This window comes from Sphaerodactylus townsendi, linkage group LG01, assembly GCF_021028975.2.
Source record: "Sphaerodactylus townsendi isolate TG3544 linkage group LG01, MPM_Stown_v2.3, whole genome shotgun sequence".
Classification (NCBI taxonomy): domain Eukaryota; kingdom Metazoa; phylum Chordata; class Lepidosauria; order Squamata; family Sphaerodactylidae; genus Sphaerodactylus; species Sphaerodactylus townsendi.
The window spans coordinates 10,876,025-10,897,730 of NC_059425.1; the positions used below are offsets into that span (position 1 = coordinate 10,876,025).

Below are 21,706 nucleotides of genomic sequence, written 5' to 3' on the forward strand. Positions count from 1 at the left end.
GCACCCGCGCCCCGCCCCAGCCCACCCCGCCGCTCCCCATTGGCCGGCGGTGCTCCCAGGGCCGCGGCGCCCATTGGCCGCCCCGCCCGAGGCTGGGCTCAGGCTGCGCCATGTGGCCGGCGGGCGGGTGCGCCGCCTCGTGTCTGCGGGGAGAGGGCGAGCCTCCAGCGGCAGCGGAAGTCCACCCGCCTCGGCCGCCTCTTCCGGTGGCTGGCCGGCCGGGGAACCTGGAAGCCTATAAAATGATGCATGGGGTGGAGAATGTGCACAGACATTTTTCTCTCTTTCTCACAAGACTAGAACCAGGGGGCGTTCATTGAAAATGCTGGGGGGGGGGGGGGAATTAGGACTCATAAAAGGAAACATTTTTTCACGCAAGGTGATCTGAGATTGCAAATGCTTGAGCAGACCAGGTGCTCGGGAGCAGCAGCAGCCGCAGAAGGCCATTGCTTTCACCTCCTGCACGTGAGCTCCCAAAGGCACCTGGTGGGCCACTGCGAGTAGCAGAGAGCTGGACTGGATGGACTCTGGTCTGATCCAGCAGGCTCGTTCTTATGTTCTTATGATTGGTGTCTGGAATATGCTGCCACAGGAGGTGGTGGCGGCCACTCACCTGGATAGCTTTCAAAAGGGCTCGGACAGATTGATGGAGGAGAAGTCGATCTATGGCTACCAATCTTGATCCTCCTTGATCTGAGATTGCAAATGCTTGAGCAGACCAGGTGCTCAGGAGCAGCAGCCGCAGAAGGCCCTTGCTTTCACCTCCTGCACGTGAGCTCCCAAAGGCACCTGGTGGGCCACTGCGAGTAGCAGAGAGCTGGACTAGATGGACTCTGGTCTGATCCAGCAGGCTTGTTCTTATGTTCTTAAGGGGGGGGTGAGGGGTCAGCTGCGCTAGGTTAGCCACCCCTGGACTGGGGAGGCCTTGGCAGGTCTGGCTGGGCAGCTTCCCCAAAGGCGGAGCTTTGCCACATGCCGTGATTAAAAATAGCACCCAAAGGATTATTTTCACAAGTCAAAGCATATTAGCCATGCGCACTGTAACTAGCTGTTTTATACTTGAGTCTTAGTTATTATGAGTTTTAGTTGTGTTGTAGACCATGTGTGTCAGGAATGGAGAAAGGGGGAGGATTTTATTGTTAAAGAATACTAGGCTTTGATGTTACTGTTTTAGTTCCCTTCTTGAAGGTGAGATAAGACCAGCAGTGGGATTCAAATAAACAACTGGTTGTGGTGGGTTTTCCGGGCTGTGTGGCCGTGTCTGGTAGATCTTGTTCCTAACGTTTCGCCTGCATCTGTGGCCGGCATCTTCAGAGAGGTGTTTCACAGAGAGAAGTGTGCTACACACTGTCCAGAGAGAAGGGAATGTTTGGGGTACATATTGTCCATGTCCCAGGGTGGGAAACCAATCAGTGGAACTTGTTATGCAAAGATGTGGTTGATAGTATTTTATTGCGGGTGGGGCGTATCCGTCCAGGGAACTCGCATAACAAGTTCCACCCAAACACTTACTGATTGGTTTTCCACAGGACCCACAAAACCCTCCTCAAATGCTACACTTTAAATTAATCCACTTCCTTTTTGTCGGCTTGCTTCATTATTGTCATGGATAAGAACATAAGAACAAGCCGGCTGGATCAGACCAGAGTCCTTCTAGTCCAGCTCTCTGCTACTCGCAGTGGCCCACCAGGTGCCTTTGGGAGCTTTGGATGGCACCGAGTTGTTGTTGTTGTTATGGTACATTTCACAGCTGCCAGATCTTTAGCTGGTTGTTGGCGTTCATTCCAATTCGAGCCTCACCCAGCGTAGTATTCGTGCAGATCTCAGCAGGGCTGCCTTTGGAATCTGACAGATGTTAATTTTGTCAATTCGAAGATGTTTCAAGTGCTTTATTGTTGTTGTTGTTAATTAATTTTATATACCGCCCACTCTCGAAGGGCTCTGGGCGGTGTACAACATAAAATGACATAACATAACAGGAAGAGCACAATCGTAATCACAAGTATAAATATATAAATATAAATAAATATAAAAATATAAATATGGCTCTATACCATTAAAATAACTAAAACCCATTTTAAAAAATAACTAATACCCATTTAAAGTTGATTTGAGGTGCATTCCTGAATCAATGCAGCCTGATTGTATCTGATTGAAATACATTCCTGTCAATGGAACTGCTACAAAATATATTTATTCAGCCCGTTATAGGTTACCATGCTATAAGGGGGCATTCTTTCCTGGGGCTTTCCTCTCCCTTTCACACGCCTTGTAGATAGCTAGGCATATCCCTAACACCTTCCTCTCCCATGGGAAAAGGGATGTTTCCGTTGACTTGTGGGGTTGGGAATCCAGATGGCTGTATCTCTCTGTGTTGCTGACCTTGGGGTACTGCGGCCCCAAAACAACTCTTTCTTATATTCTTTGGGAAAACGCAAGGGGGGATTGTTTCTGAATAAAGAAGATATCTTGCAAGCTGGGTGCTTTATTACCTTTCCAATAAACGCTACTGATCAGCAATCTAGAGACTGTTTATTGACTCAAGGATCCAGACCTAATAATTATCTGACTTTCACACCCGTGGATAGTAATGGGGGGGGGGAATAACTGTGATAGGAATTATCTCAATCTTGGTCGGCCATGACACACTCTCGTACACTTCAGAATCGTGTCTAGCTTTGTTACAGTTGCCCTTTCTTCCCAGTCTCAATCTGTGTCTGATTTCTCAGCTGCAGACTCCCTTTTGGTTGATGGGGGCCAGTGGTGGGATCCAAAAATTTTAGTAACAGGTTCCCATGGTGGTGGGATTCAAACTGTGACCCTCTCACTGATGCCGGCCACAGGAAGGTGGGGAGGGGATTTTTAATGGGTTTTTAATGGACTTTAGGTATTGTTTTAGCTATGTTTTTATTTTGATATTAACTTTGTATGTTTTAATGGTGTTTCATCCCCATTTGCTAGCCACCCTGAGACTAGGGCAGGGGTGGCCAATTGGCCATGCTGGCAGGGGCTGATGGGAATTGTAGTCCATGAACATCTGGAGCACCATAGGTTGGCCACCCCTGGACTAGGGTATAGGGCGGGGTATAAATTGAATAAATAAATACAGAAACAACAGAGCCACTGTAAAGCCACCTCAGGCTTGTCTTGATCTAGAACCCATCCATTTGTCTTTTTGACAAATTGTATTATATTGTATGATAACATATTGATTCGTTGTATTGCTATGGTAGGGATTTCGTATTAATGTCTGATGTATTGTTTTAGTGCTGCTGTTGCTAAATGTAAATTTCCATTAATTGAATACACCTGAGCCAAAGCACCTGGTATACCTGAATGTATGCAACAGTGAGTACTATGAGACGTTAGTCTATCTTGCCTACCATCTAGCTTTCATTCATGCTTGGCTCAAGCTGCAGAATGTGTTTTTATACAAAACCTAAGAATCTACAACGGACAAGAAAAGACATTGAAAATAAGAGAGCAATGCCATTCAAATAGAGTGGACATAAAGCACTACCTCACAGTGTTGGCTTTTTGTAATGTATCTATTTAGTTATGTTGTTGCACATTAACTTATATACTATGCACTGTTTGTAATTAAATATAATATGTTTATGTATCTACATCATATGCCTTGTCATATATTTATATACAGTTTCATTGTTGTGTTGTCATTCTAGCTATGTTTAAGTTGCCATCTATGTATTTTGGTCTTATTCCTAGTTCTTAATGCATTATTATTGTTATTATTGGTTATTCTATTCTATTGTACTGTTTTATCATGTTGTTCGCCGCTCTGAGCCCTTCGGAGATAGGGTGGGGTATAAATTAAAATTGAAATGAAAATGCCATGGGATCCATAAAACTCACCTCCAACACCAAGGGGGTGAGCCCGCTCAGAGAATCACTCCATCAACCACCAAGGGCAATCCCCCCACAAATGAAGGATTTCTTCATCCAGATGTTGAACCACTCTGTGCCTAAACAGGAAAAACTTCCTGACTGACCAGCCTCTGTTTAAAAACCTCCAAAGAAGGAGACTCCACCGCACTCCGAGGCAGTGAATTCCTCGGAGCGCGGTGGAGTCTGGAGGTTTTTAAACAGAGGCTGGATGAATATATGTCGGGAGTGCTTTGGTTATGTGTTCCTGCATGGCACGGGGTTGGACTTGATGGCCTTTGGGGGGTCCCTTCCAACTCTATGATCTCCATGGCTGGAGATCAGTTGTAACTCTGGGTGCAGGCCCCACCGGGAGGTTGGCACTCCAACCTAACTGATGGGATTTGGCAAGTGGCAGTCACACAATCCAGTAATGAAGGAGTTAATTTGTTGCATGCTAATTAGTTAGTGAGGTCAGAAGTCAGTGACCAGGTAATTGATACCTATTGGTTGGGTGGGCTACATGCAGGTCTGCACGTAGGCAAGTTTAGATATATGTTCTTTGTGTTGCACTCTGCACGTGGTCAGTTCACTCTACCCATAGCTTAGTAGCCATGTAATAGGGTGCTGTGTGGTTTCCGGGCTGTATGGCTGTATGTAATCGTCTAAGCAGCAAGCTGGCTGTTGGTGCTAGCTAGTAAGAAAGATGTTTATTGTTTTTCTTCCAAGTTTCCCTTCCCTGTAGTAAGGAAACTTTTATTTCAGTAAAGCAACTGGTCTCCGCCTCATTATTGCATTAACTCTGCTAATTAAGTATTTGACCACAGGACACTAACTCAGATCTGCTCTCTCTCCCCACCCCCCTCTTTCCATTCCCACGTGCCAGCACCTCTTCCCGGGTCCCCGCCCCTCCCTACGTCATCAGACGCACCCTCCCCTCGGCCCGGGCGTTCGCACGCCTCTCGCTAGGCACATGTCCTTGCAGGCGGCCAGGAGCCGTGAATGAGCTTCGAGCCGCGCCCACTCCGGCAGAGGCGCCCAATCGCGCGCAGACCTCTCCGGGCCGCGGGCCAATGGGCAGCAGGTTGTGGTTCTCACGGCCCGAGGCGTGAGTGAGAGTTACGTAAGAATGAAGGGGACGGGGAAGGAGGGGGGCGTGGCCGGGCTGCTCCGCGCGGCCATTGGAGGGCCCCGCGGGCGTCACGGGAGGGCGGGGCCGGGGGCAGGATGAGGTCTCATTAAAATATCAATGTGATGGAATCGAGAGGATACAAGTGACTGCGAAGGGCGGGGGGAGGGGAGTGAATGCGGGGGAGGGGGCGGGGATTCGGCTCTGAGGGAGTGAGGGGGGGGGCTGCCTCCCCTTCAGCGAGGGAGGAGCTAGTAGGAGGTTATACTCTGTCCCACCAAAAGAAAAAAACACAATTGCAACTTCATTCACCTCGTGCTGAGCTGCCTTCCTTTTTAGGATACTCCGTTTGGATCCTAGCGCAGACATTTCCTTGTTTTAGGTCCTAGTGCAGGGGTGGCCAACCTATGGCACCCCAGATGTTCATGGACTACAATTCCCATCAGCCTCTGCCAGCATGGCCAATTGGCCAATTCCCCCCCTTTCATGGCCCTCTACATCTGGGCCGTTTGTCATTCAACGGGACCTGCCATTCCTCCCTCTTGGGGAGAGGATTTTGAATATGGAGCCGCTGGACACCATTTATATTTATGCTAGTAATTTTGTATTGTATTTATGAGATTTAGCTTTTAATCTTTTATCGCTGCTTTTAAAGATTTAGCCATTTTATGTTATATTATGTTTATTGTTGTACACAGCCCGGAGCCCCTCGGGGATAGGGCGGTATAAAAATCTAATAAACAAACAAACAAATAAACAAACAAACAAACATCTGGGGTGCCATAGGTTGGCCACCCCTGTCCTAGTGTATACAGGTCCTGGTGCATACGTTTTTAAAGAATACTCCTTTTGGATCCTAGCCCATGCGTCTTCATTTTGCGTCCTAGTGTATATGGGTCCTAGTGAACACCTGGGTTATAGAATACTTCGTTTGGATCCTACTGCACACGTCCTTATTTTACGTCCTAGGGTATACGACTGTTTTAGAATGCTCCCATTGAATCCTAGTGAATACGTTTTTGTTTTAGGTCCTAGTTGCGTATAGGTCCTACCTAGTGCGTATGTAACCTCTATCTGTGGGTTCTGTGGGGCAGAACTTGGAATGAGTTTGCAACAACAAACTTTTAAAAACAAAATGCTTTACTTTCTTAACATATAACATCAAACATCAACATTTAACATCACACTTCAAGGTCCTGTTCAGGTTGCATTTTCAAGTCCTTATATTTACACTCTACTGATACTGCCAAGTCCAATTCTTCTTTGCAAGTGGGTTGGCTCCTGAAGACTCCAAGGGCTTGGTGAACAGGATTCGACATGATGAAGGTTTCCAGGAGAACTCTCACCCATTACAAACATAAAAAACCCTGAAACAATAAACTCCAACATTTACAACATAGCAAAAATAAACAACTACCTTCCCAGTAGTTCCCAACAACATTGCAGTTACCTTAACAAGGTGTTAAGGGCTTATACCAATCAAGGTCCTAGTCTGGTAGCCTCGTCTCCTCCAAACTACATGAGCTCTGCAGCCTTCTGCTGCTTTGAGTCTCCACCCCTTTCTGGGTCAACCCATTCTGAGCATGGGGGTTACACCTCCAGGTCAGTATGGGGACTCTCACCAGCTGGGGTCTCGTGCTGGGGTCTTTCATGTTGTTCATTGCCCGGTTCCTTTTCAAGGGGAGATGGCGGGGATTTGAATTTGGGACTCCCTGCCTGCAAAGCAGAGACTCTTCCGCTGAGCCACAAACTTTCCCCTTTGTCTGAAAAGCTAATTGTTGCAGATATTTTATCAGGGGATGCACGGCTGGGGGGCAGGGGGATCTTTGTCATGCAAAACATGCGCTCTGTGGGGAGACTGTCGCTTCTCATCCTTTCTTTTCCTCTCTGGGAGGGCCCTCTCTGCCTCCAGGGGGCAATGCAACCCAAGGCCTTCGAAAGCCTCTTAATAAATCCTAGCAAATGTGAGATTTGGGGGGGCTGTTTCCAACCCAGGCAGGGACTCCTGACATCTTTGCAGCCCTCAGGGCGCCTGCCCTGTCTGTCGCCCCTCTCGCATTCCCTTCTTGCCACATTTTCTTCTCTCTGTGACCCTCTGTAAGCCCCCCACACAGAGGTGGGATCCAGCAGGTTCTCACAGGTTCCCGAGAGTAGGTTACTCATTATTTGTGTGTGCCGAGAGGGGGTTACTAATGGGTGATTTTTGCCTTAGTTACGCCCCTCCTCTCAGCAGTAGCGCGCAGAACTTGAAGCAGTCTAGCAGGAGGTGCACCGGCGTGTGTGGCAGCCTGCGCCTGCGTGCATCTGCTTTTCTCCACCAAGGGATCACAAAGCATGGCGGCCCCCTTGCCACAGCCCCGCCCAGGAATGCCCCGCCCCTTGAATACCTGGTCACGCCCCCATCATGCCCCGCCCAGCCCCATTGGCGCTACGCCACAGTTTGAATCCCACCACCATGGGAACCTGTTACTAAAATTTTTGGATCCCACTACTGCCCCCACACCTGCTTCCAAAGCCCACCTCTTGGGGCAGAGGACCTGTAGACAATCTGGCATTTCGCCCGCTTGCTCGGCATTCAAGCCCGGGGTCCCTGCTGATCCGATAAGGTGCAGCCGAGGCTCAAGAGAAATAATTGGCCAGCGTGGTGTAGTGGTTAAAGAGCAGGTGCACTCTAATCCGGATAACCGGGTTTGATTCCCCGCTCTGCCTCTTGAGCTGTGGAGGCTTATCTGGTGAACCAGATTAGCTTGTGCACTCCAGCACACACCAGCTGGGTGACCTTGGGCCAGTCACAGTTCTTTGGAGCTCTCTCAGCCCCACCCAACTCACAGGGTGTTTGTTATGGGGCGGGGAGAAACAGCACTTAGGAATGGGGTGACCAGAGAGATTCTGGGGTCCTGATTGCTCTCAGCACATGCAAACACAGAGACCGCCCCACATCCACAAAAGGTCTCCCTTGTCTGCCCTCCCCACGTCCCTGCCCCCCCCCATTGACCTTTGAGGTACTTAATTCTAGTTTTGTAGGGTTAGGTCAGTGGTGGGATCCAAAAATTTTAGTACCAGGTTCCCACGGTGGTGGGATTCAAACAGTGGCGTAGCACCAATGGGGCTGGGCGGGGCATGACGGGGGCGGGGCGTTAATAATTTCTCTGTTACTGTAAAAAACTCTTACTGTAAAAAAAACAGTTCCTAAATTCCAGCTGGTATCTTTCTGTCCATTATTTAAACTCATTCTAGCAAGTCCTATCGTCTGCTGCCAACAGAAACAACTACTTCTCCTCTAATTGACTGCCTGTCAAACACTTAATACTTTCAAATACTTAATTTTGTTTCCAGAAATCAAAAGAAGGATACTTTCCTCAAACAAGGAACTTGACCATATTTCTAAAACGTGTTTTTAAAACAGCCCGACAGGGAGAATTATCCCGTTTTCTACCTTCGCTCACCAGCCACATAGGAAGCAACAGGACTTTGATTTTTGGATCTAATGGAATTTCTATCGGAAAAGCAGACCCAGTTAGTAGCCCCCTCTCGGCACACACAAATAATTAGCAACCCGCTCTCGGGAACTGGTGAGAACCTGCTGGATCCCACCTCTGGGTTAGGTTTGTTCCCCTCTTTTGTTTGTGCACGAAATAAGGGAGGGAGTCCTCAAAAAAGGAACAGCAGCACAAACAGGTGTGGGGGATGCTCATCTTGCCTGGCCCCGGAGGATCTGGGTCAGAGGCATGTCTAGGGAAAATGTAGCCCACTGCAAAATCTGGGTTTTCCACCCACCTCAACCCCCGTATGAGCAGCGTCCCTCCCCCACCACAACCAAACAACTTTTTTTTGCACCAGGTCATCTCAAAGTCACCATCACACCATAGAACAGTGGTTCTCAACCTGGGAGTCGGGACCCCTTTGGGGGTCGAACGACCCTTTCACAGGGGTCGCCTAAGACTGTCTGCATCAGTGTTCTCCATTTGTAAAATGGATAAATGTTAGGGTTGGGGGTCAGCACAACATGAGGAACTGTATTAAAGGGTCGCGGCATTAGGAAGGTTGAGAACCACTGCTATAGAACATACCCCAACTCTCAGATCTGAACACAGCAATGGTCCATGCCACACAGCGGAAAGAGGGGTGTGGGCAGAGGTGGGATCCAGCAGGTTCTCACAGGTTCCCGAGAGTAGGTTACTAATGATTTGTGTGTGCCGAGAGGGGGTTACTAATTGGTGGTTTTGCCCCGTGATTTTTGCCTGAGTTACGCCCCTCCTCTGCTCCTCAGCAGTAGCGCGCAGAACTTGAAGCAGTCTAGCAGGAGGTGCACTGGCGTGTGTGGCAGCCTGCGCCTGCGTGCATTCGTTTCCCGCCCAAGGACAGGCGCAGCGGCTGCATCCTTGCCACAGCCCCGCCCAGGAATTTTCCACCCCCGGAATGCCCGGCCACGCCCCCGTCATGCCCCACCCAGCCCCATTGGCACTACACCACTGTTTGAATCCCACCACCATGGGAACCTGTTACTAAAATTTTTGAATCCCACCACTGCGTGCACCCCCCTGTCCCCTTGTAGCTACGCCACTGACCATGTGAGCTGCTTCCTGGGGTCCACCTCTTGGTTGAACCGTCTGGAAAGGTTCATATTATTATTATTATTATTATTATTATTTATTATTATTATTTATTAAACTTGCTATACCGCCCTATCCCTGGAGGGCTCAGGGCGGTGAACAACATAAAATCATACAAAAACATAAAAATCTTAAAACAGGTACATTCTACAATATGAAGCTTTGTGCTACTGAACGAGACTGGCAACGGTTCTCCGGGGTCTCATGCGGAGGTCTTTCACAACCCACGCCACTGGGGTGTTTCAAGTGGAGGTGCCGGTGATTGAACCTGGGAACTCTGCAAGCCAAGGAGATACTCCTCCACTGAGCCACAGCCACTCCCCAGTTCCTGGAGGGCCACTGTTGACCAGGAAAAGGGACAGCAAAGCATCCCTGCCATGGAGTTGGCTGCTGGCCAGGATTGGGGACATAGACGGGGTGAAATGGAGCCTCGCCACTCCCCCCGTGCACATAGTATCAGACATCTAAAGGTGACAGCAGCCCACTGGGGCCTCACAAAGGAAAAACACCTGCACCTTTTAAGTAAATGTCATATGTAAAAGCCGGGCCGTGGAAGCGTTGCAGGTTGCAATCGTCCTTCAGGTGGGTGGGGGGCTCAGCAATAAAGGGAACGGCTTTTTCTGGCCCAGTTTGTCCCCAGTGGGTGGGGAGGGGGCGAGAGGCGCCGTGACCTTGACTTCCTCTGCAGCTCAAGGAAATGCCGCTGACCGCCAGCGATGACATTAAGAGTAACGGCCAAGAATTAGCAGCGGCTGGTGCTAAGAATATCTCCTCACAGGTCCCTTTGGAGGTGTCCGTTGCCTCCCGTGGGGCTCTGTCGCTTACGAGATCCTGGGCTTGCTACATGACTCAGGGATACGATTCCTCAGCTTCGGCCTCAATTAAAAATGGGGCACAGCTTGTTCTTATTACTCCCTCAAAAGTTCCTAACAAACCTCTAAAATCTGCTCCAACTTCAAGAATTTACAGCTGGCAACATACCCGAAAACCGAAAGAAGAAGAAGAAGAAGAAGAAGAAGAAGAAGAAGAAGGAAGAAGGAAGAAATCTAAGAAGGAAGAAATCCAAGAACTTAAGAACTAAGAATCCAAGAAACCGAAGAAGAGGAGGAGAAGGAGGAGGAGGAGAAAGAGGAGAAGGAGAAGAAGAAGAAGAAGAAGAAGAAGGAAGAAGGAAGAAGGAAGAAGGAAGAAGGAAGAAGGAAGAAGGAAGAAGGAAGAAGGAAGAAGGAAGAACGAAGAACGAAGAACGAAGAAGAGGAGGAGAAGGAGGAGGAGGAGAAAGAGGAGAAGGAGAAGAAGAAGAAGAAGAAGAATTGGATTTATATCTCACCTTTCTCTTCTGTAAGGAGACTCAAAGGGACTTACAAACTCCTTTCCCTTCCCCCCCTGCCTCCTCCCACAAAGACCCCACCCAAGTGGACAGTGCCCACTTGGGGGGGGGGTCTTTCGAATGGCCCCTTGAGGGGTCTTTTGAGTTGCTGCCTTCGAATGGCCAGTCTGGGGGCCCTGCAGGGTGAAGGAAACCTCTGCGCATGCTCAGCAACAGCCTCGCTGTCGTTTCCTGGCAGACCCCAGGGCCGGTCTAGAATGAAGAACTCTGGGACCGAGCTGTTGCTTAAACAAAGTCCTGATTGTCAGACTGGTTCAATCCAGGCTTCAGTTGTCCAGTGTGGTGTAGTGGTTAAGAGCAGGCGGATCCTAATCTGGAGAACCAGGTTTGATTCTCCACTCCTCCGCCTGAGTGGCAGAGGCTTATCTGGTGAACCAGATGTGTTCCTGCACAGCTACGTTCCTGCTGGGTGACCCTGGGCTAGTCACGGTTCTCTCAGGACTCTCTCAGTTCCACCTGCCTCATCAAGGTGTCTGTTGTGGGGAGAGGAAGGGAAAGGAGCTTGTCAGCCACCTTGAGTCTCCATACAGGAGAGAAAGAAACGGGGGGGGGGGGGGGAAAAAATCCAAACTCTCCTTCCTCTTCATTCTTTATTTTCTGTTGGGGGTTTTTAGAACAAAAGACATTGCAGCATTTTTCCCAAAAAAGGAAGCTCCAGCCTCCAGTTCGCAAGACTTGAGCAAGCGTGTCAACGATAGGACGGTGCGAAGGTGGTTATTTCATAGGGTTGCCACAGGTTGGAAATGACTCGGCAGCACGTAACAGACGAACCTTTTCCTCCTAGAAGTTCAGGGTGGTCGACTCTACGGGGATCTTTCTCCCTTTGGTCCTCACCACAGCCCAGTGAGGTAGGCCAGGCGAGGCAGAGCAGCCGGCCCACGGGAACCCGGTGAGTTTCACAGCAGAGTGGAGTTTGGGAACTGGCCGATCCATATCCCCAACCAATGCTGCAACCACTGGGAAGCACTGTCTCTCAGGAGCAGCAGTGGCGTAGGAGGTTAAGAGCTCGTGTATCTAATCTGGAGGAACCGGGTTTGATTCCCAGCTCTGCCGCCTGAGCTGTGGAGGCTTCTCTGGGGAATTCAGATTAGCCTGTGCACTCCCACACACGCCAGCTGGGTGACCTTGGGCTAGTCACAGCTTCTCGGAGCTCTCTCATCCCCACCCACCTCGCAGGGTGTTTGTTGTGAGGGGGGAAGGGCCAGGAGATTGGGAGCCCCTTTGAGTCTCCTGCAGGAGAGAAAGGGGGGATATAAATCCAAACTCTTCTTCTTCTGCTGAGAAACCCATGCCTTGGTTTGCTCCTTCTCTCTCACTTTCTATGAAAGCTAGGGGCAGGCGGCTGCCACGCCAGGGACGGCGGACGTGCCAAGTAGCTTGCCTTGTACAGGCCTGAACGACCGCCAAATGCCAGCCCCCCCCCTCTCCCCTCTCCAAACATTGCAGGGACTCCCGACACTTGTGGCTGAAGGATTTAAGGGGCTGAGCCCTCCGTCCCCGGGCAGTTTGCCTGCGTCCCCTGGCCGGAGCCACCTTAAAAAGCCACTTGGCTGCTTTGTGTCCGGCTGGCATTTGGGAATCTCCTGAGCCCTTTCCGAGGAGGGGGGGCTGGGGCTCAGGGGGGATCTGAGACCGACCTCAGAGGACCAGCCAACGAGAGGCGCCCCTCCATCGTCCAGCTACACCTGCGGCCCCCCACTTCGGCTCACCTGCCTGAGGATGCTCTGGTTTTCCATGCTCCTGCAAGGGGTCTCCTTGGCTTGGGCAGCCGGCAGAGGTAAGTTCCCTCTCTAGCCTCTTTGCTCTTCCCCGGGGAGTTTCTCTGAGTTCTGGACCCTCGGGAAGGCTGCTCTCCCTCAAGGGCCACCTCTCAGGAGCTATTTGGGTTTAGGGTTTTTTGAAAGAGTCATCATCGCTTGATAACTGGAAAAATAACTGTGCCTGGGGGGAAAGTTTTGCTCCGTTTGCTGGCACTGAATTCTTCTTCCACTAGATTGCGTCCTCCCCAGAGGTGGGATCCAGCAGGTTCTCACCAGTTCCCGAGAGTGGGTTACTAATTATTTGTGTGTGCCGAGAGGGGGTTACTAACTGGTTCCGCTTTTCCGTTAGAAATTCCATTAGGTTCAAACATCATAAAGTCCTGTTGTTTCCTACGTGGCTGGTGAGCGAAGGTAGAAAACGGGATAATTCTCGGGCACTTTCACACATGCAAAATAATGCACTTTCAATCCACTTTCACAATTGTTTGCAAGTGGACTTTGCTATTTCACACAGTAAAATCCAGCTGCAAAGTGCATTGGAAGTGGATTGGAAGTGCATTATTCTGCATTTCTGCGAAAGTAATGCCTGTTGGGCTGTTTTAAAAACATGTTTTAGAAATATGGTACAGTTCCTTGTTTGAGGAAAGTCTCCTTCTTTTGATTTCTAGAAAACAAAATTAAGTATTTGAAAGTATTAAGTATTTGACAGGCAGTCAATTAGAGGAGAAGTCGTTGTGTCTGTTGGCAGCAGACAATAGGACTTGCTAGAATGAGTTTAAATTATGGACAGAAAGATACCAGCTGGAAATGAGGAACTTTTTTTTACAGTAAGAGTTTTTTACAGTAACAGAGAAATTATTAGTGCCCCGCCCCCGGAATGCCCGGCCACGCCCCCGTCGTGCCCCGCCCAGCCCCGTTGGCGCTACGCCACTGTTTGAATCCCGCCACCATGGGAACCTGTTACTAACATTTTTGGATCCCACCACCGATCCCCCTCCCCCCAACAGTGGTTGGCAAAGAGTTCAGTTGGCTGAACGGGACATCCTCAAAGTCTCTGCCCTCTTCCCCGAGATCCCCGAGATCCCGGAGAAAAGGACTCCTGGGGCACCCCAAAAATACCAACATGTGAATGTGGCAGGACTTTTGACGGCAGATGAATCCTCTGCCAGGAGGCAACTTCCTGGGGTTCGTCATGATGCTGGCAGGGGATGATGGGAACTGTAGTCCATAACATCTGGAGGGCCGCGAGTTTGACACCTGTGCTCTAGAGGAACTAGTCCGCCCCTGTGTGAGAGTTAGGTCTCGATCCCTGAATCAATAAACGGACTCTGGATTGTTGATCCGCAGCGTTTATTGGAAAGGTAACGAAGCACCCAAGCTTGCCAGTTCTGGCGAACTTGACTTTTGCTATCCCCTTTATTCAGAAACAATCCCCCCCCCCCATTTTCCCAGAGAATGTGAGGAGGAGTTACTTTCGGAGCATAAGCACCCCAAGATCAGTGACAGGTAGAGATAAAGCCACCTGGATTCCTACCCCCACAGAGCAACGGAAGCATCTTGTTTCCCATGGGAGTAGAAAGTGTCAGGGATAAGCCTAGTTATCCACCAAGCGTGTGAAGCCATAAAAGCAAGATCAAGGAAAGAATGTTCTGTTACAGTGGTGGTAACATATGGCAGGCGAAGTACATGTATCCAGAAGCAGTTACATTGACAGGAATGCATCTCAACCACCCAGATACAACCACCATCCATATATTATGTAGCCATTATATGGAATTAGGAATGCATCGCAATCAACTATGAACCAATCCTGGTGGTCCCTTCTGCTGCTGAGGTGCGGCAGCAGCACGGGGGGGGGGGGGCACGGGGGAGGGCTTCCAATCCAGGCTTCAGTTATGCCAGCGTGGCGTAGTAGTTAAGAGCAGGTGGATTCTAATCTGGAGACCCGGGTTTGATTCCCCACTCCTCCACCTGAGTGGCGGAGGCTTATCTGGGGAACCAGATGTGTTTCCGCACCCCTACGTTCCTGCTGGGTGACCTTGGGCTGGTCACAGTTCTCTCAGGACTCTCTCAGCCCCACCTGCCTCATCAAGGTGTCTGTTGTGGGGAGAGGAAGGGAAAAGGAGCTTGTCAGCCACCTGGAGTCTCCTTACAGGAGAGAAAGGGATGGGGGGTATAAATCCAAACTCTTCTTCTATAAATCCAAACTGCAAGACCTTTGCATCGACTTTCCACCCCTCCCCCTCCACTGGGGCAAATGTCTCAATGGGGGAAGAACAACAGTGAAGCAGCCCCCCCCAATTCAAAGAAGGAGGAGGGATCTTTAAATATCTCATGCTAAGAATCCCTCTGCGCACCCCACGTTTGCAAGTGGCTGAAACAGCATCTACCTACATTGTTTGCTGTCTTGCACTAGATGAAGATGACTGTTGTTGTTGTTGTTGTTGTTGTTGTTGTTGTTGTAGATTTCACAGCTGCCAGATCTTTAGCTGGTTGTTGGCCTTCATTACAATTTGAGCCTCACCCAGAAGCCTAGGAAGTTGTAATGTATTGGCGTAGTAGTAGTAGTAGTAGTAGTAGTAGTAGTAGTAGTAGTAGTAGTAGTAGTAGTAGTAGTAGTAGTAGTAGTAGTAGTTGTTATTGCAGATTTCACAGCTGCCAGATCTTTAGCTGGTTGTTGGCCTTCATTACAATTTGAGCCTCACCCAGAGGCCTAGGAAGTTGTCATGTATCGGCATAGTATTCCTGCGGATCCCAGCAGGGCTGCCTTCTGCATCTGACAGATGTTAATTTTGTCAATTCGAAGATGTTTCAAGTGCTGCCCCAGTGTTTTTGGGATGGCGCCCAGCGTGCCGATTACCATTGGGACAACCTCAGCTGGTTTGTGCCATAGACCCAGAAGCTCAATTTTAAAATCATGATGATGATGATGATGATGATGATGATGATGATGATAGATTTCACAGCTGCCAGATCTTTAGCTGGTTGTTGTCCTTCATTACAATTCGAGCCTCACCCAGAGGCCTAGGAAGTTGTAATGTTTTGGCATAGTATTCGTGCGGATCCCAGCAGGGCTGCCTTCTGAATTTGACAGATGATTATATTTATATTTATATTTATATTATTTAATATCCTACATTCAAAAGATTGGAGCAAGACAAATAGCCAAGTCTAAAATAAGAGCAAAAGACGGAGGATGAGCGAGTTACCAGATTGGGGCCCAGCGTCAGGAAGAAGACCCAGCTGGACGCTCTGAGATACTGCTACAGTTTTCCTGAGTCATGCAGAGAGATTCTTTTCCTTCCTAGGGATTATTCACACACCTCGGAGAGGAGCCGTTGACATCTAAATGGGAAAAGCAGCAAACTGAGCAGTAGAATATGGAACAGAAAGGAATGCAGTCTTGGGGAAGGTGTTCTGTTATTGATAGTAGCCTTTGTGTTAAATTTCTCTGTGGGATATCATGGAATAGCAAGAATCGACAAATAAAATGTAAAGGTATGTTCAGCTAATAGGAGCAGCAGTGGCGTAGGAGGTTAAGAGCTCGTGTATCTAATCTGGAGGAACCGGGTTTGATTCCCAGCTCTGCTCCGCCTGAGCTGTGGAGGCTTATCTGGGGAATTCAGATTAGCCTGTGCACTCCCACACATGCCAGCTGGGTGACCTTGGGCTAGTCACGGCTTCTCGGAGCTCTCTCAGCCCCACCCACCTCACCGGGTGTTTGTTGTGAGGGGGGAAGGGCAAGGAGATTGTCAGCCCCTTTGAGTCTCCTGCAGGAGAGAAAGGGGGGATATAAATCCAGACTCCTCCTCCTCCTCCTCCTCCTCTTCCTCTTCCTCTTCCTCTTCCTCTTCCTCTTCCTCCTCCTCCTCTTCTTCTTCTTCTTCTTCTTCTTCTTCTTCTTCTTCTTCTTCTTCTTCTTCTTCTTCTAGGCCCCTTCCGCACATGCGGAATAATGCACGTTCAATCCACTTTCACAATTATTTGCAAGTGGATTTGGCTAATTCCGCACAGTAAAATCCAGCTGCAAAGCGCATTGAAAGTGGATTGAGAGTGCCTTATTCCGCCTGGGCGGAAGGAGCATTAGTCCCCTTGGGTTGTCCTGACTTGATTTCCAAGGAAAGGAAAACACAAAAGGGTTAATTCGGCGGTGTGAAGATGATGAAGCCGTGCAGATCTCTTAGCCAGGGAGAGCAAGGGCAGAAATCCTCTTAGTGCCTCTTTAAATCTGCTTTGAAATGCAAGGGAGTGGTGGTGGCTCCCCCCACCCCCAAAGGCAGGGACAACTAATCAGAAGAGGCAAAACACAGAGGAAGGGTTTCTACGGACTGACTATTAGAGATGGGGATTCTTTGCCAGACACTGTACGGAGTGGGGACTGAGCCGTTGACACCACAATCCTAAAAAGAGTCATGCCATCATAGGGCTGCCATCCTCCAGGTGGTGACTGGAGATGACCCCCTATTATCCCGTAGAGGAAATGGCTGCTCTGAAAGGTGGCCTCTATGCAGTGGTGGGATCCAAAAATTTTAGGAACAGGTTCCCATGGTGGTGGGATTCAAACTGTGGCGTAGCGCCAATGGGGCTGGGCGGGGCATTCCAGGGGCGTGACCAGGCATTCCGGGGGCGGGGCATTCCTGGGCGGGGCTGGGGCAAGGACGCAGCCACTGCTCCGGTCCTTGGGCGGGAAACGAATGCACGCAGGCGCAGGCTGCCACGCACGCCGGTGCACCTCCTGCTAGACTGCTTCCAGTTCTGCGCGCTACTGCTGAGAGGAGGGGCGTAACTAAGGCAAAAATCACGTGGCAAAATCACCCATTAGTGACCCCCTCTCAGCACACACAAATAATTAGTAACCTACTCTCGGGAACTTGTGAGAACCCGCTGGATCCCACCTCTGCTTCTACTGTGTGATCTGCCTTGAGGCCCAGTGAGAAAGGTGGACTATAAATCACAACAATAAAAGAATAAATAAATACACATTCAGGTCTACCCAAAGAGGCTTCCTCCTGGGAAACGATTTGAAGATTGCAACTGAGGATTACCTCTCTTGACCCAGCATTTTCACTACCTTATGACAGGGGCGGGAGAGAAGAGTGTAGATTTATAACCCCCTTTCTCTCCTATAAGGAGACTCAAAGGGGTTTATAAATCTCTTCCCTTTCCTCTCCCCACAACAGACACCTTGTGAGGCAGGTGGGACTGAGAGAGTTCCGAGAGAACTGTGAGTAGCCCAAGGTCACCCAGCAGCAGTGGCGTACTGCTAATGGGAACATGGGGTGTCCTATGTCCCCAGGCGCATGCTGTTTTGTCACATGACAAAATGACATGCACCCGAGCCTCATACCACTGAGCCCCGCCCCCCAGCCTCCCTACAAGCTGGCTTCTGCTATCCTCAGGGCCTGGGGAGGGCAAAATGGGGTTGGGGCTTGGTGGCCCAGAAGCCAGCCTGCCTCAGTGGCGCCAGTCCGAGCCTCACCCCCAAGCCCCCCCCCACCTCGTTGCTGGCTCACTGGCTTCTGTAAGTGGGGCGGAGGGGGCACAGGGAGGCAGTCATGCCTTTAGGCACAGTTTAGCCCAGGGGTGGGCAATTATTTTTTCCATGGGGCAGCATAAGAAACAGAAAATATTGTGGAGGGCCGGGCCAAAAGGCAGGGGGCGAGGCGCTTTTGAAAGCCCCGCAGAAGCCGGCAGCCAAGGCAACCGGCTTCTCCGGGGCTTTCAAAGATGCCTCGCTCCCCAGCATGGCAGATGGGCCAGTCAGGGTCATCCGGCGGGCCGGATGTGGCCCACGGGCCGTATAATGCCCAGGTCTGGTTTAGCCCCAGTACGGTACTGCCCAGCAGAAATACAGGAGCAGTGAAACACATCTGGTTCACCAGAGAAGACTCCAGCAGTGGCGTAGGAGGTTAAGAGCTCGTGTATCTAATCTGGAGGAACCGGGTTTGATTCCCAGCTCTGCCGCCTGAGCTGTGGAGGCTTCTCTGGGGAATTCAGATTAGCCTGTGCACTCCCACACACGCCAGCTGGGTGACCTTGGGCTAGTCACGGCTTCTCGGAGCTCTCTCAGCCCCACCCACCTCACCGGGTGTTTGTTGTGAGGGGGGAAGGGCAAGGAGATTGTAAGCCCCTTTGAGCCTCCTGCAGGAGAGAAAGGGGGGATATAAATCCAAACTCTTCTTCTTCTTCCACCACTCATGTGGAGGTGTGAGGAGTTGAACCTGGTTCTCCAGATTAGAGTCCACTTGCTCTTAACCACTACGCCATGCTAGCTCTCAAAGGTCCCCTTCCGCACACGCAAAATAATGCGTTTTCGAACCACTTTCACAACTGTTTGCAAGGGGATTTTGCTATTCCGCACAGCTTCAAAGAGCACTGAAAGCAGTTTGAAAGTGCATTATTCTGCATGTGCGGAAGGAGCCAGAGACTTGTCTTTTGCCAAATCTCTTCTCACCCTGCAAGAGTAATTTTAGAAACAGCACGAGAAGTTTCCCTCTGCATTTTGCGTCTCTGCCCAGGGACCTCTTGTCCTTTTCAGTATAGAACGAATTTAGTTCTGCTTATCTCTTTTGTGACCATCAGATCGAATCCGGCACTTTTGGGTGATTCTGGGTGTCTAACTTCTGGGTGTCTAACTTCTCTAGACTTGAAAAAAGGATTTTTTTTGGGGGGGGGGGGATATCAATGCACCGTTATATTTAAAGCAAGAGCAAATGCACCCACTGTTTCACTGCTGTAACCGGAGACAAGGGTTTTGCTCTGCTTATACTCAGCAACAATCGGGGAGGGAGGTTGGAGTGACCTTCTCCGATAAAGGGCAGGTTTGATAAAGGGCAGGTTTGAAAGGACAGATTGGATGGCTAGAGCAGTGGTGGCGAACCTCAAGGTGGCCTACAATCTCCTTTCCCTTCCTCTCCCCACAACTGACACCTTGTGAGTTCTGAGAGAACTGTACGTGGCCCAAGGTGTAGAAGTGCGAAAACATATCTGGTTCACCAGATAAGCCTCCACCGCTCATGTGGAGGAGTGGGGAATCAAACCCGGTTCTCCAGATTAGAAACCACCTGTTCTTGACCACTACACCCCGCTGGCTCACAGGGCAATCCAGGGACAGTTGGGTCTTGCGGGGGGCGGGGTCAGGTTATGACCCTGTTTGTCCGGACAACAATACAGCCCCTTAGCTTACTGCATCATTAACTTAACCGAATTCACCTCCAAAACATGGGGTGTGGCTCTCTCACCAGATGCCTTGCTACAGGGTTAGACCCTTTTCTTGGGTCCAGGTCCATCGACTGCTATTAGATGTGTCAAGTGAATGAAACCTCCATGCACAGAGGCAGTATACCTCTGTTTGCCTCCTGAGATGACATAATGTGGCCAGCAAGGGATTTTGTTTTGTTTTTTTCCAGTGGGGGAAGGATAAGGCAAACTTATTTATTTATTTATTTATTTATCAATTCGGCTTTTATACCGCCCGATCCCCGAAGGGGAACATAAGAACAAGCCAGCTGGATCAGACTAGAGTCCATCTAGTCCAGCACTCTGCTACTCGCAGTGGCCCACCAGGTGCCTTTGGGAGCTCACCTGCAGGAGGTGAAAGCAAGGGCCTTCAGCAGCTGCTGCTGCTGCTGCTCCTGAGCACCTGGTCTGCTAAGGCATTTGCAATCTGAGATCAAAGGGGATCAAGATTGGTAGCCAGAGATCGACTTCTCCTCCATAAATCTGTCCATGCCCTTTTTAAAGCTATCCAGGTTAGTGGCCATCACCACCTCCTGTGGCAGCATATTCCAAACCCCAATCACCCGTTGCGTGAAGAAGTGTTTCCTTTTATTAGTCCTAATTCTTCCCCCCAGCATTTTCAATGGATGCCCCCTGGTTCTAGCATTGTGAGAAAGAGAGAAAAATGTCTCTCTGTCCACATTTTCTACCCCATGCACAATTTTACAGACTTCAATCCTATCCCCCCTCAGACGCCTCCTCTCCAAACCAGGGGTAGGGAACCTTTAACACTCAAAGAGCCATGTGGACCCATTTTCCATGGGAAAAGAAAACACTTGGAGCCGCAAATAATTTTTGACATTTAAAAGAAAGATAACACTATATATATTGGGGTTTTTTACCTTTCACTCCGCTCATTCTGAGAAGCGCATGGATGTGTCGAGCAAGGATGGGGCCAGCGGCTCGGCCTCACCGGCCGCCGGGAAAGCACCCGCCCCGCCCCAAAGGGGCAGGCGAGAGGGGAAGCCTGTGGCGCAACCCAGCCGGCCGCGGGCAGTTGGTGCGCCTGCCCTGTGGCGGGCAAGGTTGGGGCCAGCGGCTCGGCTCATGGAGCCGCAGTGCAAGGGCAGAAGAGCCGCATGCGGCTCTCGAGCCGCAGGTTCCCTACCCCTGCTCCAAACTAAAGAGCCCAAAACGCTGCAGCCTCTCCTCATAAGGAAGGTGCTCCAATTGAACTTTAGCGAGGCAAAACCTCTCTGTGGCGATAAACAGTAGAAACGAAGAATGGAACCACCATACTCCAGGGCAATCTACCTGCAAATAGTCAGGGACTGGGGATAAACAGCTGAGGGTGGCCCCGTTTCCTAGAAAAGCATGGCTGGTTGCTGGGTGCAGGGCTCTGGGAGGAGTCACGGCTTAGTTGTAGAACTCTTGCTTTGCCAGCAGAAAATTATAGATTCGGTCCCCAGCGCCTCCAGTTAAAGCACCAGGCAGTGGGTGATGGACAGGAGACCCTGCAGAGCAGCTTCCGGCCTGAGCAGACAATGTTGACCTCGAAGGACCCCTCATCTGATTCAATAGGAGGGAACTTCATGTGTTCATAGAATCATAGAGTTGGAAGAGACCAGAAGGGCCATCAAGCCCAATCCACCTGCAATGTAGGAACACACAATCAAAGCACTGCTGAGAGGTGGCCATCCAGCCTCTCTTTAAA

General features: G+C 50.1%; 1 protein-coding gene across 2 annotated transcripts in view; it reads left to right on the top strand.

Annotated features, from left to right (window-relative positions):
- The first annotated feature begins 12,411 nt into the window (after positions 1 to 12,411).
- Positions 12,412 to 21,706, top strand: part of CA14 (carbonic anhydrase 14) — a 37,585-nt gene continuing 28,290 nt past the window's right edge. Inside the window, exon 1 of one of the 2 annotated variants that reach the window (XM_048493428.1) lies at positions 12,412 to 12,791. In XM_048493428.1, the coding sequence (XP_048349385.1) occupies positions 12,734 to 12,791 (58 nt within the window). In that variant the 5' untranslated portion in view covers positions 12,412 to 12,733. The remainder of the gene's footprint in view (positions 12,792 to 21,706) is intronic. The other variant, XM_048493513.1, reaches the window with a different exon arrangement.